Consider the following 12,117-nt stretch of genomic DNA (forward strand, 5'->3'; position numbering starts at 1 on the left):
AAAACTTTATACCACAACAAATCCTAAACCTAGCCACACACACACACACACACACACACACACACACAAATCCCCTTGAAATGAGCTGAACTTTTCCTCAACCCACACCAGATTTGTCCAAGGAGTCAAGCACAGGATCCACCAGCACTACTGAGGTAAGATCAAAGGCCATCACAGGATTACTTTCTGATACAGAACGGCCACACAGCTCGGAAAGTAACTGTTCTCCACCTCCCAAAGGAGACTGCTACATCCTTCCATTCAAGCACCACGCAAAAGTCAGCTTAATTCAAACGCTGACATTCTTATTGAGACGTTTTGTCATCCTATCTAAAAGAGGCCACCACATAAATTTAATTCCCTTTCCCAAATGTTTTAATTTTCCTCTCCACCGACATACTTTACTAGTCGTCTCCCTTATCTTGTTTTGCTACCACTACTAACACAAGCTCCAAGAGAGCTGGGTTTTTGTTGGCTCTCTCCATTGCTGTGTCTCCCCTCAAAGAGTCCCTAGTCCAATACCTGGGACTCTCTACATTAGATGACGGGCCAGGTATAAAACAAAAGTAATGACAGCGCAAAATTTATCAATCACGAAGGATTTGCAATTGTTACGAAAAGCAAGCCTTCAAAAAAACGTTAGAGACGAATACACTGATCATTCTCAAAAGTTGGGCATGTGTATCACACGGAGAAATTATTGAAATGCAGCTTTACGCCTTCTGCCCACGTATTGGTTCCACCCACGAAATGGAATCGCGACAAGTGATCAAACGGCCACCCCTGTGGTTCCAGCAGAGGGTAACCGAACCCGAAGATGCCCGACTCCCGGTTTGCAGGCAACCTTCTTGCAAATCAAGCCGGCAGTTGAGCGCCTGCTGGATGCGAAGTGCTGCGGCCGCTGTGGGGCGGAGAAAAGGCAGCGTCTCCGCCCTCGCCAGCTCGCTGCCCGGCGCCGGAGGCGGAGAGCGCAGCGGTGCCCCTCGGCGCCCACGGTCGCCGGTCCCTCCCACCTGAGCGCTCGCCGCCGCAGGTCCCCCAGGCTCCGCCCCCGGGGCCTCGCCTCCCGCTCCCGCCCTGGCGCGCGGCGGGAGCGTGTGCCCGCTCCGCGCGAGCAGGCCTCCCTCACCCGCGAGCTCCGCAGCCGCCGCAGCAGCGCGTCCTCGTCGTCCTCGACGTCGCCGAAGACCAGCTGCTCCAGGCACCGCTCGGCGGCCGGCTTGTCGTCCTCGAGCGTCAGGCGGTTCCGCTGCCGAAGCCGGCTCTCCTCCTCCTCGTCCGCCACCGCAGGGACCGCGCTAGGGGCCGCCCTCTGCCCGGCCTGCGGTGTCCGTTGGGATGAACGGGCGGCCTTTCGGGGCGTGCCGCCGCTCCCGGGTCTGGCTTCCCTCCCCGGCATCGCGCCGGCTCTCCGCTCTGGTTTCGTCCGGCTCCTGCGTTCCGGCGGCATCCTCACGTCCGAGGAGAAACGCAGGCATTCACGTGGAGCGCCACTGCGCATGTGCCGGGGCGTCTAGCTCCGCGCCGCAGCCCAGCCCTGGGGAGCCGGAAGGAGCCTGCGCCGCCTCGAGCCACGTGACCGGCACTCACGCGCTACGTCACTCCCACTCCGCTCGGCAGCCCCTCCCCGTGGGGGAGTTCCTCTGGGAAGGCCAATCTTCCGGGTGTAGGGGGAAGCGGCGTGACTGGAGTGGAAAATTTTCCCAGCCCAACTTCTCAGAGGCAACATATTGGAAGGGACTCAAGGAGGCCAGAGTACAAATGAAAGTGGCTGAAAGAAACTTCTCCTCCTGCTGACTCTGGGCCCCACGCCTTGCCGCGAGCCCCCATTACCTCATCGTCTCCTGGTTTTGGTACGGTCCTTAGAGTACGGAGCCTGCGGAGGGTCCCACGCTGGAGGGGAGAGAGGAGGGTACGTGGGGAAGTGGGCCAATCGGGGCGCGGGTCACGGCGCAGGCGCGCTGGGGAGGGAGGGCTATGCTAATGTTGTTGATATCCTGGGGCCACCCGAGTTAAAGGGGGGAAATCCGGGGGCTGCCACCGCCGCCACTGGCCCGGGCCCAGCCGGGGGTACCCCCCCTGTAGTCGCTGCAGTCCCGGGGAGAGGCGCCCGCCCCCTGCTCGGGGGGGGAGGGGGCGCCGCGGCCTCGGGGAGCACGGACGGCCCCTACCCATGAGGCCCTGATGGAAAACACAAAGGATCTGGTGAGAGCCGAGCGCAGCAGCCGCTTTGTGTGCCAGGTGGGGGGGACGCCTGCAGCTGCCCGGCCCCAGGAACCCCGCAGCTCCGGGACCCCGCTCGCGGGCCTGTTTCTTCATCCCACGCCCCCTCCATCTCCAGAGCTCCCCTCCCCCTGCTGGCCGTTAAACGTTCAAGGGGTTCCCCTCCCCCCTCAACCTCTGACTTGGGGGTTCGCTCTACTTTTCTGGGAGGGGAAAAAAAAAAAAGGAGAAGAAAGTTTTTCTCTGCCCCTCTCCAACCCCGTTCTGGCCGAAGAGAAGGACTAGATTGGAGACTTTTCCTTTTTTAGCTGCCAAGGGTGGGAGAGTGGTGTCCTCACTTCTCTAGGGTGTGGGGGCAGGCGCATACAAAGTTTCAGGGCTTTGCAGGGGAAGGAGCCCACTGGTGTGGGGCCAGTGCCGTGAGGCATTTTGCACGTGGAGGTGCTGCTATTGAAAGGGGGCGGGGTGGGCACGTGTGGGAGGAAGACGTAGGAGTGGTGTCGGGGAGTCAGCCGCCAAGGCTGCTGCTTGACGAGAGTTCCAAGTCGGTGGGCTTCCTTCATCCTCACGTTCTCCTTTGTGAACTAGAAATCCTAACATTTCAGAGTCGGAAGAGACACTAGAAGTCACCCAAAGCAGCCGCCCCTGTCCAGCTTCTGACAAGTGGTAGGTAGTCTGACCTCTACTTAAACCTACATACATAAAACACGCACTACAGCCGAGGAAAGCTCCTTCCATTATTTTCAGTCTTCCTGATACTTGTTCGTCTGCCCTTATCAGACCCTTCAGTCTCATTCATGTCCTGGTTAAGTTGCTCCCTTTTTTACTTCTCAAAATTGTTCTCACATCCTCCTCATCCACCCACTGCTCATTGGCCTATATTTTTTGTGCCAGGAAAGAAGAGCAGGGAAGTGGAGGGAGGGGGGTGGGGAGCGTTAAGAGATAGTGAAGGCCAACTGAAAACTTTGCTGGGTCATTTGCAAGTGTGCTATTTACATGACTGAAGATGGTTGATACTTTCCTCCGGGAAGCTAGACAATTGCTCTGTGGGGATTTCATGGCTGTCTCACTGGTGCTCCTCTTTGAGATTAGGAATTTTAACGCCATTTCCTTAGTACCGTTAGTGTGCATTTGCCTGTTGCCTGAATCACTTTTCCTAAGAATGTTTAAAAGTGGGCCTGGGGAAGGAATAGTATTGAAGCTGATAAAGGCAATACCTGGAAGATAAATGATAATCCTTCCCGTCAATTTGACTGTGGTCTTTGCAAACCCATGTTCCCTCCAAAAAAGGGAAGGCCCTGCATCACAAATGCTGGTTTGTTTGTTTGGTTTAACATTATTTATGAAGTATAGCATGCTACATTGTGTGTGTGTAGGTCAGAGGACAGACAGGTTGAGCTCATTATCTCACCTTCTGCCATGTGGGGGACCCAGGAATCAAACCCGGGCCATCACGGTTGTCAGCAAGCACACTTACCTATGAGCCATCTGTTTTTTTCTCCTAACAGTTATATCTTATGAGATTTAAAATGTTGATAACACTTTGTTTACTTTTGAGTTGTCACTATTTTTAATCCTCTCTACATTAATATGCACCAGAATCTGTCACTTAGTAGTTCACTTGCAAATACTTATTGGCACCCACTGATGTGCTTAACTCCCAGTAGCTCCTGATACTGTTAAAGCAAACTTTCCTGTTCCCCAGCCTATGATAGAGACTGTTGCTTTGCTCTTGTCTGTTTCAGACTATTTACCTCAACACCAAAGAGCATTTAGAAAGAAAATAGCTGGGTTTTGCACCACCTTCTGTGAATTACAAGTAGCTTCTATTTATATAGAACCCCATGTTCAAAGATTGCAAATGCTTTGCAGATTAGGGCAAAAGCTGTCTTGAATAAGTATCTGTTCATAACGTCTTCTGGTGAGCCAAGGTTTTTAACCATTTTGTAACTTTATGTAAACTTCAGCATACAGTATTTTTCCCCCTCAGGGATAGTCACTAGAGTTTAATGTAGATTTGAATCCTAGCTGTGAAAATTTACAAAGCTCTTTACTCACGTCCTCAAAATTTGAGTCAGTATAGAGTTCCAAGTTTTTTTCCTACTAACTTTCAACATGAACTGTCATGACATAATTTGCCTGACTTTGGAAGCATTTGCATTCTGAACATACTAGACAGGAACAACTGGTTTTATTTTTAAAGAGGGCATTACTGTATTGTTATGGCTGACTATACATGGATCTTACTATCTCAGTCTTCCCAGATACCCAGATGCTCCTCCTTGTCCCTTAGTTACTTTTGTAAATAAAAACAAAGCAAATTATTTTAAATTGTGTTAAAACAGTGTTGAAACAAAGCGTAATTATAGTTTATGAGTAAAAACAGTGTATTAATGTCATATCCATTAAAGTACTAAATTACTGAAAGCCAGGGGTAATCTGAATAACCACATTTTAAAATTAGAGAAGTTGGTGTTTGGGGTTGCTCCTTATTTCTCACTTTTTCATCTTTAAAATTGTTTTCATGTCTGTCTAAGCTAGACATAGTGATGTTTGCCTCTTAATCCCACCACCCAATGGACAGAGTATACAGCTTTACTTGGGCTATATAGTACCCCCCCTTTCATAAAAACAACGGAAGATTTAACCTTCCACATTAAAATTCAAAGACAATAAGTTGTCTTTAGTCTCAGGGTTTCAAATACATGACAGGAAAAATCATAAAGACAGAAAAGATTTTAAGTATTTATAAGCTTAGATTTACCTTCTAATAATTCCTTAATAGGGTATCCTTAATGGTCCCAGCTAACTTTTATTTTTACTAAAGATGTATGTTTTTCTTTTAGATTATTGTGGAGTTTTTGTTTTGAGATAGGGTCTCAAGTATTGCTTCCAGGCCTGCAACTCGCTGTGGTTCATAAACATGTACCACCATATCCAGCTTATGCAGTGATGATGAGTAAACCTGGAACTTCCTGTGTGCTGAGCAGTTATCAACTGACACTACATCCCCAGCCAAGAGCTTACTATTTCTTAATCTTTTTATTAAGGATCCTCCCATTAATTTACAATTTCTCTTCTGGCTTTGCTAAAAAGCAAAAGGCTATAAAAGTTAAAAGGCTATAAATCCGCTTGAATAAACCCTGAATGTAAGAAAAGGGTGCAGTGATAGTCAGGGGAGCCCTGTCAGTAGAGGCTTGAGTTGCACTTTTGCCACTGTCAAGGAACCATGGCCTTGTGGGATGGCATCAGACGTCTTGATTTTTCTCCTCATAGTTGAAGGATTGGTATAGAATCATTTGTTGATACCTAGTAGAACTTTTTGCGGTGATGGAAATGCCTGTTACCTGTGCTAGCCGTTACGGAAGCCACCAGCCACAGTGGCTATTGAGCTCTTAAAATGTAGCTAATGGGAGGAAACATTCAGTATTTTATCATACGGGTTTTACTTGATGTCGACTTAAACAGCCATCTTTCTCCAAATTGGACATGCAGGAATTAGAACAATGTAATCACTGGGCTCATCTCTTGAAGAAACTAGTTAAAAACACCCCTTTCCTGGAAGTGGTTGTTGTTAGTCCTAGAGTGCACGAGCGCGCAGGTGACACAGGCATGCATGTATGTGGAAGCCAAAGGTTGGCAGTGGGTGTTTTCTTCTTAATTATTGTTCTCCACTTACTTTCTGAGAGAGGGTCTCTAACTAAAGACCTCAGGGAACTGCCCATCTTCCCCTCTTTAATGTGGTGCAGGAGAGTCTGAACTCGGGTCCTAGTATTGGGCAGCAAGCACTTGGCCATCTTCCCAGCTCAGTTTGGTTTCTTGACACAAAGTCTCGTTTCATAGCCCAGGCTGGCTTTGAACTTGTGTTTGCCTTAACTTTCAAATTGCTAGGGTTTTAGGTATGTGCAACAAACCTTGCCAAGAATCTGTTTAATGTGTGTCCCAGGAAGTTTTTCTTACAAATTAGTTAGGGAAACACTTAAGTTTAGTTTTGGACTCCTTTCTGCTTTTCACTCTGACTTGAGTGTTAATTCAGAATTTAGTGTAGTAGAAGTACAAAGTAGACAAGCTAGCTTTGCTCTCACTCTGACTTTGTTGTTTCATTCTTAGGGCAGATTGCCTACTCTTAGAGCTTTGTTCTCTTCATCTGAAACACGGGGTGAGAATCAAGTCTTAATCTTTTCTTAGGGTTTCTGTAAGCCTCCACCCAGAGATGTGATGATCACTGCACTTAAAAAGTGAGTAGCTCTGTCAGTGTCTTCCCAGATCTCCTTTTCACTGTATAATTGCCCCCCCCCCAATTGTAAAGCTGCTTGTATGTAATAGTTTATTTAAAGCATTGTAGCTCAATTATTTGACCATACTTTGTGGTCTAGTCAAAGAGCAGACACACCAAGTCTAGTAGATTTTTGTATTTTCTGGTATTTGGCATTGTGATTTATAGGCTAATACCTATTACTTTACTTTCAGACTTTAAAATTTTTAATCTGTTAAACTGTTACACATGGGAGAAATACCCCTTATATACATATATGTCTCTAACTTGGTATTGGTTAGCTTCTATTCAGTAATTACATGGCTTTTCATTCCTTATTTATTTATTTATTTATTTATTTATTGTGTGTTTGTATTTGTATTGTGTGTAGAGGTCAGAAAACAGCTTGCAGTCTTCCATCATCCAAATCCCTGGGATCGAACTCAGGTCATCAAGCTTGGTGACAAGTTTCTCTCTATCCATCTCATACATGCCTTTGAACAGCCTGTTCCAAATATATTTTTAAAAAATGAATACACCAGGGGTGTAGCTAAATGCTGGTTCTTGCAGTTAGTATTTCAGGTTTATACTTAGTTGTTTTCCTGAAGAACTAAAAGCCCATTTGTAAGATGTTTTATCATACATCCTTCCTTTGTAGTAGAAAAGGAGGAAAGTGAGATCCAAGTGATTGTGGCATCCAGATTTGTAATACTGATTGAACCAGAAATTGGACTCAAAAATGTAGAAATTTGGACCTAATCACTAACCAGACTATGCATTTGATCCTGGTGGTGTAATGAGACAGAGGCCAGCAAGAACTAAGTAGCTTCCTAGCTCCTAAATCCAGTCATCTCTTGAGTTCTCCTTGTCTGAACTTTATGAGCTCACACAAGTTTAAGATTTGAGAAAAATAGCAGGGTAGTGGTGACACATGCCTTTAATCCCAGCACTCAGGAGGATTGGTAAGTGGATCTCTGTGAGTTTGAGGCCAGCATGGTCTACAAAGATCCAGGACAGCCAGGGCTAGGCAGAGAAACCCTTTCTCAAAAAAAAAGATTTGAGAAAACATCTAATATCTCACACCCTCTCAGGTAGTTATGTCTAGATCATGAATTATTCTTTGTCCAACTTAATCCATGCTTTGCATACTCCATATCCAACCATTACTTCTTATCCATCTTGAATATCAGGTTGACTGTCAGGATGTCACAGGCTGTTTTAAAATACCTTTATGTCCATAGCAACCTAGATCTGTATCATCCCACTCTTGATCCCATTGTGTAGGCATTGTGTCATCACTAGAAGGGTAAGCTCAGTAAGATTTTGTGAAAGTACATTCACATAACTTTATTAGTGTTAGATAATATGTACCTAGTATATAAATTAAACTTCATTTTAGGTACTTACTGTATAGGAGTACACGATGTCTACACAGTGTTCAGAACTGTCAGTTTCTGCCATTCTTAGGGGGTGATCTTAGAAGAAATCCCCATAGAGAGATGCATCATGTTTGTTCCTTGTACAAAAACTTAATGACAGTGTTATTCATAGTCAAATCTGGATGGAGAGAAGATAAACTAATACAAGGATAAAGTGGAATAGTGCTTAGTAGTAAAAGGCAATGGACCATTTGTAGATGTAGTAACAGATGGGACTCAAACATGCCATGCTGATTGAAAGAAATTAGGCACAGAAATGTTCATACTTTCCAATCTTTTCCTTGAGACAGGATTTCTGTGTAACCTAAGATGACCTTGTATTTCAGTCTCCTGTCTCAGTCTCTGGAGTGCTGGGCTTACAGGTAGGTATGCACTGTCAGTGCCCAGCTCTTAATCTTAAATACAGGTTGACCTTCCCTGAAAAATCTAAAGTCCGAAGTATCTCAAATTCAAAACATTTTGAGGACCATACAACCCCACACAGGTAGAAAATTTGACCTGACCTGAAGTGATAGTCCACAGTCAAAACAGGGGCAGGAGATGGAGAAACGACTTACCACTTAGGAGCACTGGCTGCTCTTCTGGGGACCCAGGTTTGGTTCCCAGCACCTACATAGTGGCTCCAGGAGTACACAGACATACATGCAAACAAAATACTCATAAAATAAAAATAAATTTTTAAAAAGGAGGGTCAGGAATGTTAGCATAGACCTTTAATCCCAACACTTAGAAGGCAGAGGCAGGAGGATCCTTGGAAGTTTGTGGCCAGCCTGATCTACATACCAAGTTCCAAGTCAGACAAGACTGCATAGTGAGACCCCATCTCAAAAAAAGAAAAACATAAGTGCAGTAAAAATAAGATTACTTCTCTGTAAAGACAGGTGCGTGGTGATATTCAGCTGGAATACCAACACTCAGAAGGCTAAGGCAGGGGATTTAAAGTCCAGCTTTAACTAAGTAATCAGACTTTGTCTTATAGAGATGGGGTGGTAAATAATCTAGGTGTGATATTCACACCCAAATGCTAGGAAGATTGGCCCAAGGTCAAGGCCAACCTAAACTACAGAGTGAAACCATATGTGAAGCAAAAAAAAAAAAAAAAAAAAAATCAGGCCTGTAATCCCAAATGAGTTCAATGCCTGCCTGACCTACAAAATGAGTTTAAGGCCTGCCTAGATAATTTAGTGAGACCCTATATTATAATAATAATAATAGAAGTCAGATATGGTGACTCATACCTGTAATGCCAACATTAGGAACTCTGAGGCAAGAGGACTGCCACAGGTTTGAGGCCCTGAAATACTACAGAATGAAAACATACCTCAAAAGACAAATGATTTTATGTACTTTTATGTACTTTTATGTATAGGACATATATTAATTTTTCTATGCTTAGATTTGGGTCTCTGGGTCTCTCCACAAGAAAACTCATTTTTGTATTTGAAATTCTTATACTCCCAAGCATTTTAAATAAAGATATTTAACCTATACAATATGATATATTCCATTTGGGGAACTGAAACTTTTGTCTAAGGCATTTAAGATAAAGGATACCCCCAGGCAAGATGGTGCAGACCTTTAATCCCATCACTCCAGAGGCAGAGGCAGGCAAATCTCTTTAGTTCAAGGTCACCCTGGTCTACAGAGGAGTTCCAGGATGACCAGGGTTACACAGAGAAACCCTGTCTCAAAAAAAAAAAAAAGAAAGAAAAAAAAAAGATAAAGAATTCTCAACCTGCATTTATAAAAACAGAACTCTGGAACAAAAATAGGAATTGATAGGAAAGGTACATGAGAGCTTTTCAGAATTGACAGGAAAGTCTTGAATCTTAATATACATTCAAAAGTGTGTCTTTAATAAAAGGCTTCATGGGGGTTTAGAGGGAAATACAAATGCAGTTTTTTGTTGTGGTTTGGTTTGGTTTGGTTTTGGATTTTTCAGACAAGGTGTCTCTGTGTAACAGCCCCGGCTGTTCTGGAACTCTTTGTAGACCAAGCTGGCCTCAAACTCACAGAGATCCACCTGCCTCTGCCTCTCAAGTGCTGGGATTAAAGGTGTGCGCCACCATGCCCAGCTACAAATTACAGTTTTTAAAATTAAATTACTTGTGTGTTTATGCACATGCATATTCACAAATGTGTGCTAGTATGGGGTTGGGGGACAACTTTGTGAAGTCAGTTCTCTCCTTCTGTCTTTAACCGGAACTCAGCTGTCAGACTCAGGCCGTCAGGCTTGCATTGCAAACTCTTTGACCCACTAAGCCGTCTTGCTCTCTCCATACTTAAATTTGTAAAAAGTGCTAATGAAATTATCATAATCCTAATCTGTGGGATGCACTTCAGAGCAGGGAAGAGAGGAACATTGGTAACCCTAAACACATCAATAAAAATAAACTTCTAGCTCAAATAAGAACAAAATAAATACAAAGGTGGGAAATAGTATTCCCAATGCTACATTAATATACAAAATGAAGAAAAACGATTGTTTTTATAATGCAGTAATAATATATAACTTCTAAACTGATAAAGATAGCACAAAGAAATGAAAAGTGCAGATAAGACAGGAGGAATATGATTGTAAACCTTGAATATGTAGTCTCTGGTTTTTAAGGAAATAGCATCTTAATTAGGTGAACTTACACTATAGATACAAAGATGATTTCCATATTCGGGAATTTATATAACTTAATCTATTACTGGGTCTAAAGAGAAAAGTCATCAATCCTGCAAAGGCCTATAAACACCTTTTTTTTATTAGAAACATTGAAAAAACAAGAATGAATCCATAGGTGATTTTCATTAACATTTTGTCTTAATAAATGTGCACCTTACGTAGTATTCAGTGTCTAACTACGTTTGACTATAGAAAATCATGAAGTAGTCTCTAAATACTAGAGAAATAGCCAGACTCATGAGAATACATGCTTGTTAACCCAGTACTTGGTTGGTGGCATGGGAGGATTGAGAGTTCAAAGCCAGCCTTGCCGGGCGGTGGTGGCACACGCCTTTAATCCCAGCACTCGGGAGGCAGAGCCAGGCGGATCTCTGTGAGTTCGAGGCCAGCCTGGGCTACCAAGTGAGTTCCAGGAGAGGCGCAAAGCTACACAGAGAAACCCTGTCTCGAAAAACCAAAAAAAAAAAAAAAAAAAAAAAAAAGCCAGCCTTAACTATGTAGAGACACTGACTAAAACAAATAAATATGCACCTTAATCTTAAAACCAGCTTAATAGGAATAGATACAGAGCATTTAATAAGAATGATGAAGAGCAAAGTAAGTGTCCTCACTATCTCTGTTGTTTAATCATATGTTGAAAGTATGAGCCCATAAACAGAAAGGGAGAAATAGAGGTATAATAATGGAGAAAGAAGAAATAAAAGTTTCTTTAGTGGTAATGTAATTGTTTAATATGAAAAGCCCTAGAAAATCAATGACAAAACTATCTTAAAATAATTGGACAAGATAGACTAAAATAATAAATGTCCATGCACTGTAAAAACATGCAGTTATTGACAGAACTGTGCTAGACATGGTACATACTTGTTAGCCAGAGGCATAGATAGGAGTTCAACCTCAACCACATAGTAATTCAAAACCAGCCTGGGCTTACAAGACAAGACCCCTTGTCAAAAACAAGAGCAGGTAGGTGGTGGTGGTGCACTTGAATCCCAGTAGGCAGAGGCAGGTGGATCTCTGTGAGTTCAAGACCAGCCTGGTCTACAGAGACTTCCAGGACAGCAAGGGCAACACAGAGAAACCCTGTCTCAAAAAATTAAAAGAAAAAAAATTTAGGATCTCAAAAGTGGGTTTAGACTTCCAAACATTAAAATACCCTAGAAAGCTTCTAAAATTATGAAGGCAGAACCTTGCCACGTGAAAGACTGATGAAACACGGTCATGTGTACCATAACAATGTTTCAGTCAATTAACTACATGTACAACAGTAGTCCCATGAGATTATGTGCTGCTGAAAAATTCCTCTTGCCTGGTGATACCACAGCTGTAGCTGGAACAGTATAACACAGCACTGTGTGCTTCTGATAATGTTGGTACCAACAAACCTGTGCCGCTAGTCCTAGCAAAGTAGCACATGTCAGTGTATATAGTACATAGTGCTTGATAGTTAATTAAGGTTTCGGGTTTGTGTTTTTGTACTCTTTGCATACTGGGGATTGTTAATTAGATTCTCTGTGGTGGGACTG

The 12,117-nt window shown here is 43.7% G+C and overlaps 2 protein-coding genes across 6 annotated transcripts in view; one reads left to right on the plus strand and one right to left on the minus strand.

The window, feature by feature from the left end:
• Positions 1–1,993, minus strand: part of Utp18 (UTP18 small subunit processome component) — a 28,970-nt gene extending 26,977 nt beyond the window's left edge. The window contains exon 1 of one of the 2 annotated variants that reach the window (XM_059271532.1): positions 1,130–1,993. In XM_059271532.1, the coding sequence (XP_059127515.1) occupies positions 1,130–1,501 (372 nt within the window). In that variant the 5' untranslated portion in view covers positions 1,502–1,993. The remainder of the gene's footprint in view (positions 1–1,129) is intronic. The other variant, XM_059271533.1, reaches the window with a different exon arrangement.
• The window catches only part of Mbtd1 (mbt domain containing 1), a 68,259-nt gene that overhangs the window by 239 nt on the left and 55,903 nt on the right, over positions 1–12,117 (plus strand). The window contains exons 1-3 of one of the 4 annotated variants that reach the window (XM_059271522.1): positions 1,933–2,205; positions 2,829–2,889; positions 6,412–6,461. The exons of 1 other annotated variant lie outside the window; for it this stretch is intronic. In XM_059271522.1, coding sequence (XP_059127505.1) covers positions 6,442–6,461 — 20 coding nt within the window. In that variant the 5' untranslated portion in view covers positions 1,933–2,205; positions 2,829–2,889; positions 6,412–6,441. Of the gene's footprint in view, positions 1–1,932; positions 2,206–2,828; positions 2,890–6,411; positions 6,462–12,117 lie in introns of those variants that run through there. 2 more of the 4 variants (XM_059271526.1, XM_059271527.1) reach the window with 2 other exon arrangements.

The sequence above is a fragment of the Peromyscus eremicus genome, chromosome 8a (assembly GCF_949786415.1).
Source record: "Peromyscus eremicus chromosome 8a, PerEre_H2_v1, whole genome shotgun sequence".
Classification (NCBI taxonomy): Eukaryota; Metazoa; Chordata; class Mammalia; order Rodentia; family Cricetidae; genus Peromyscus; species Peromyscus eremicus.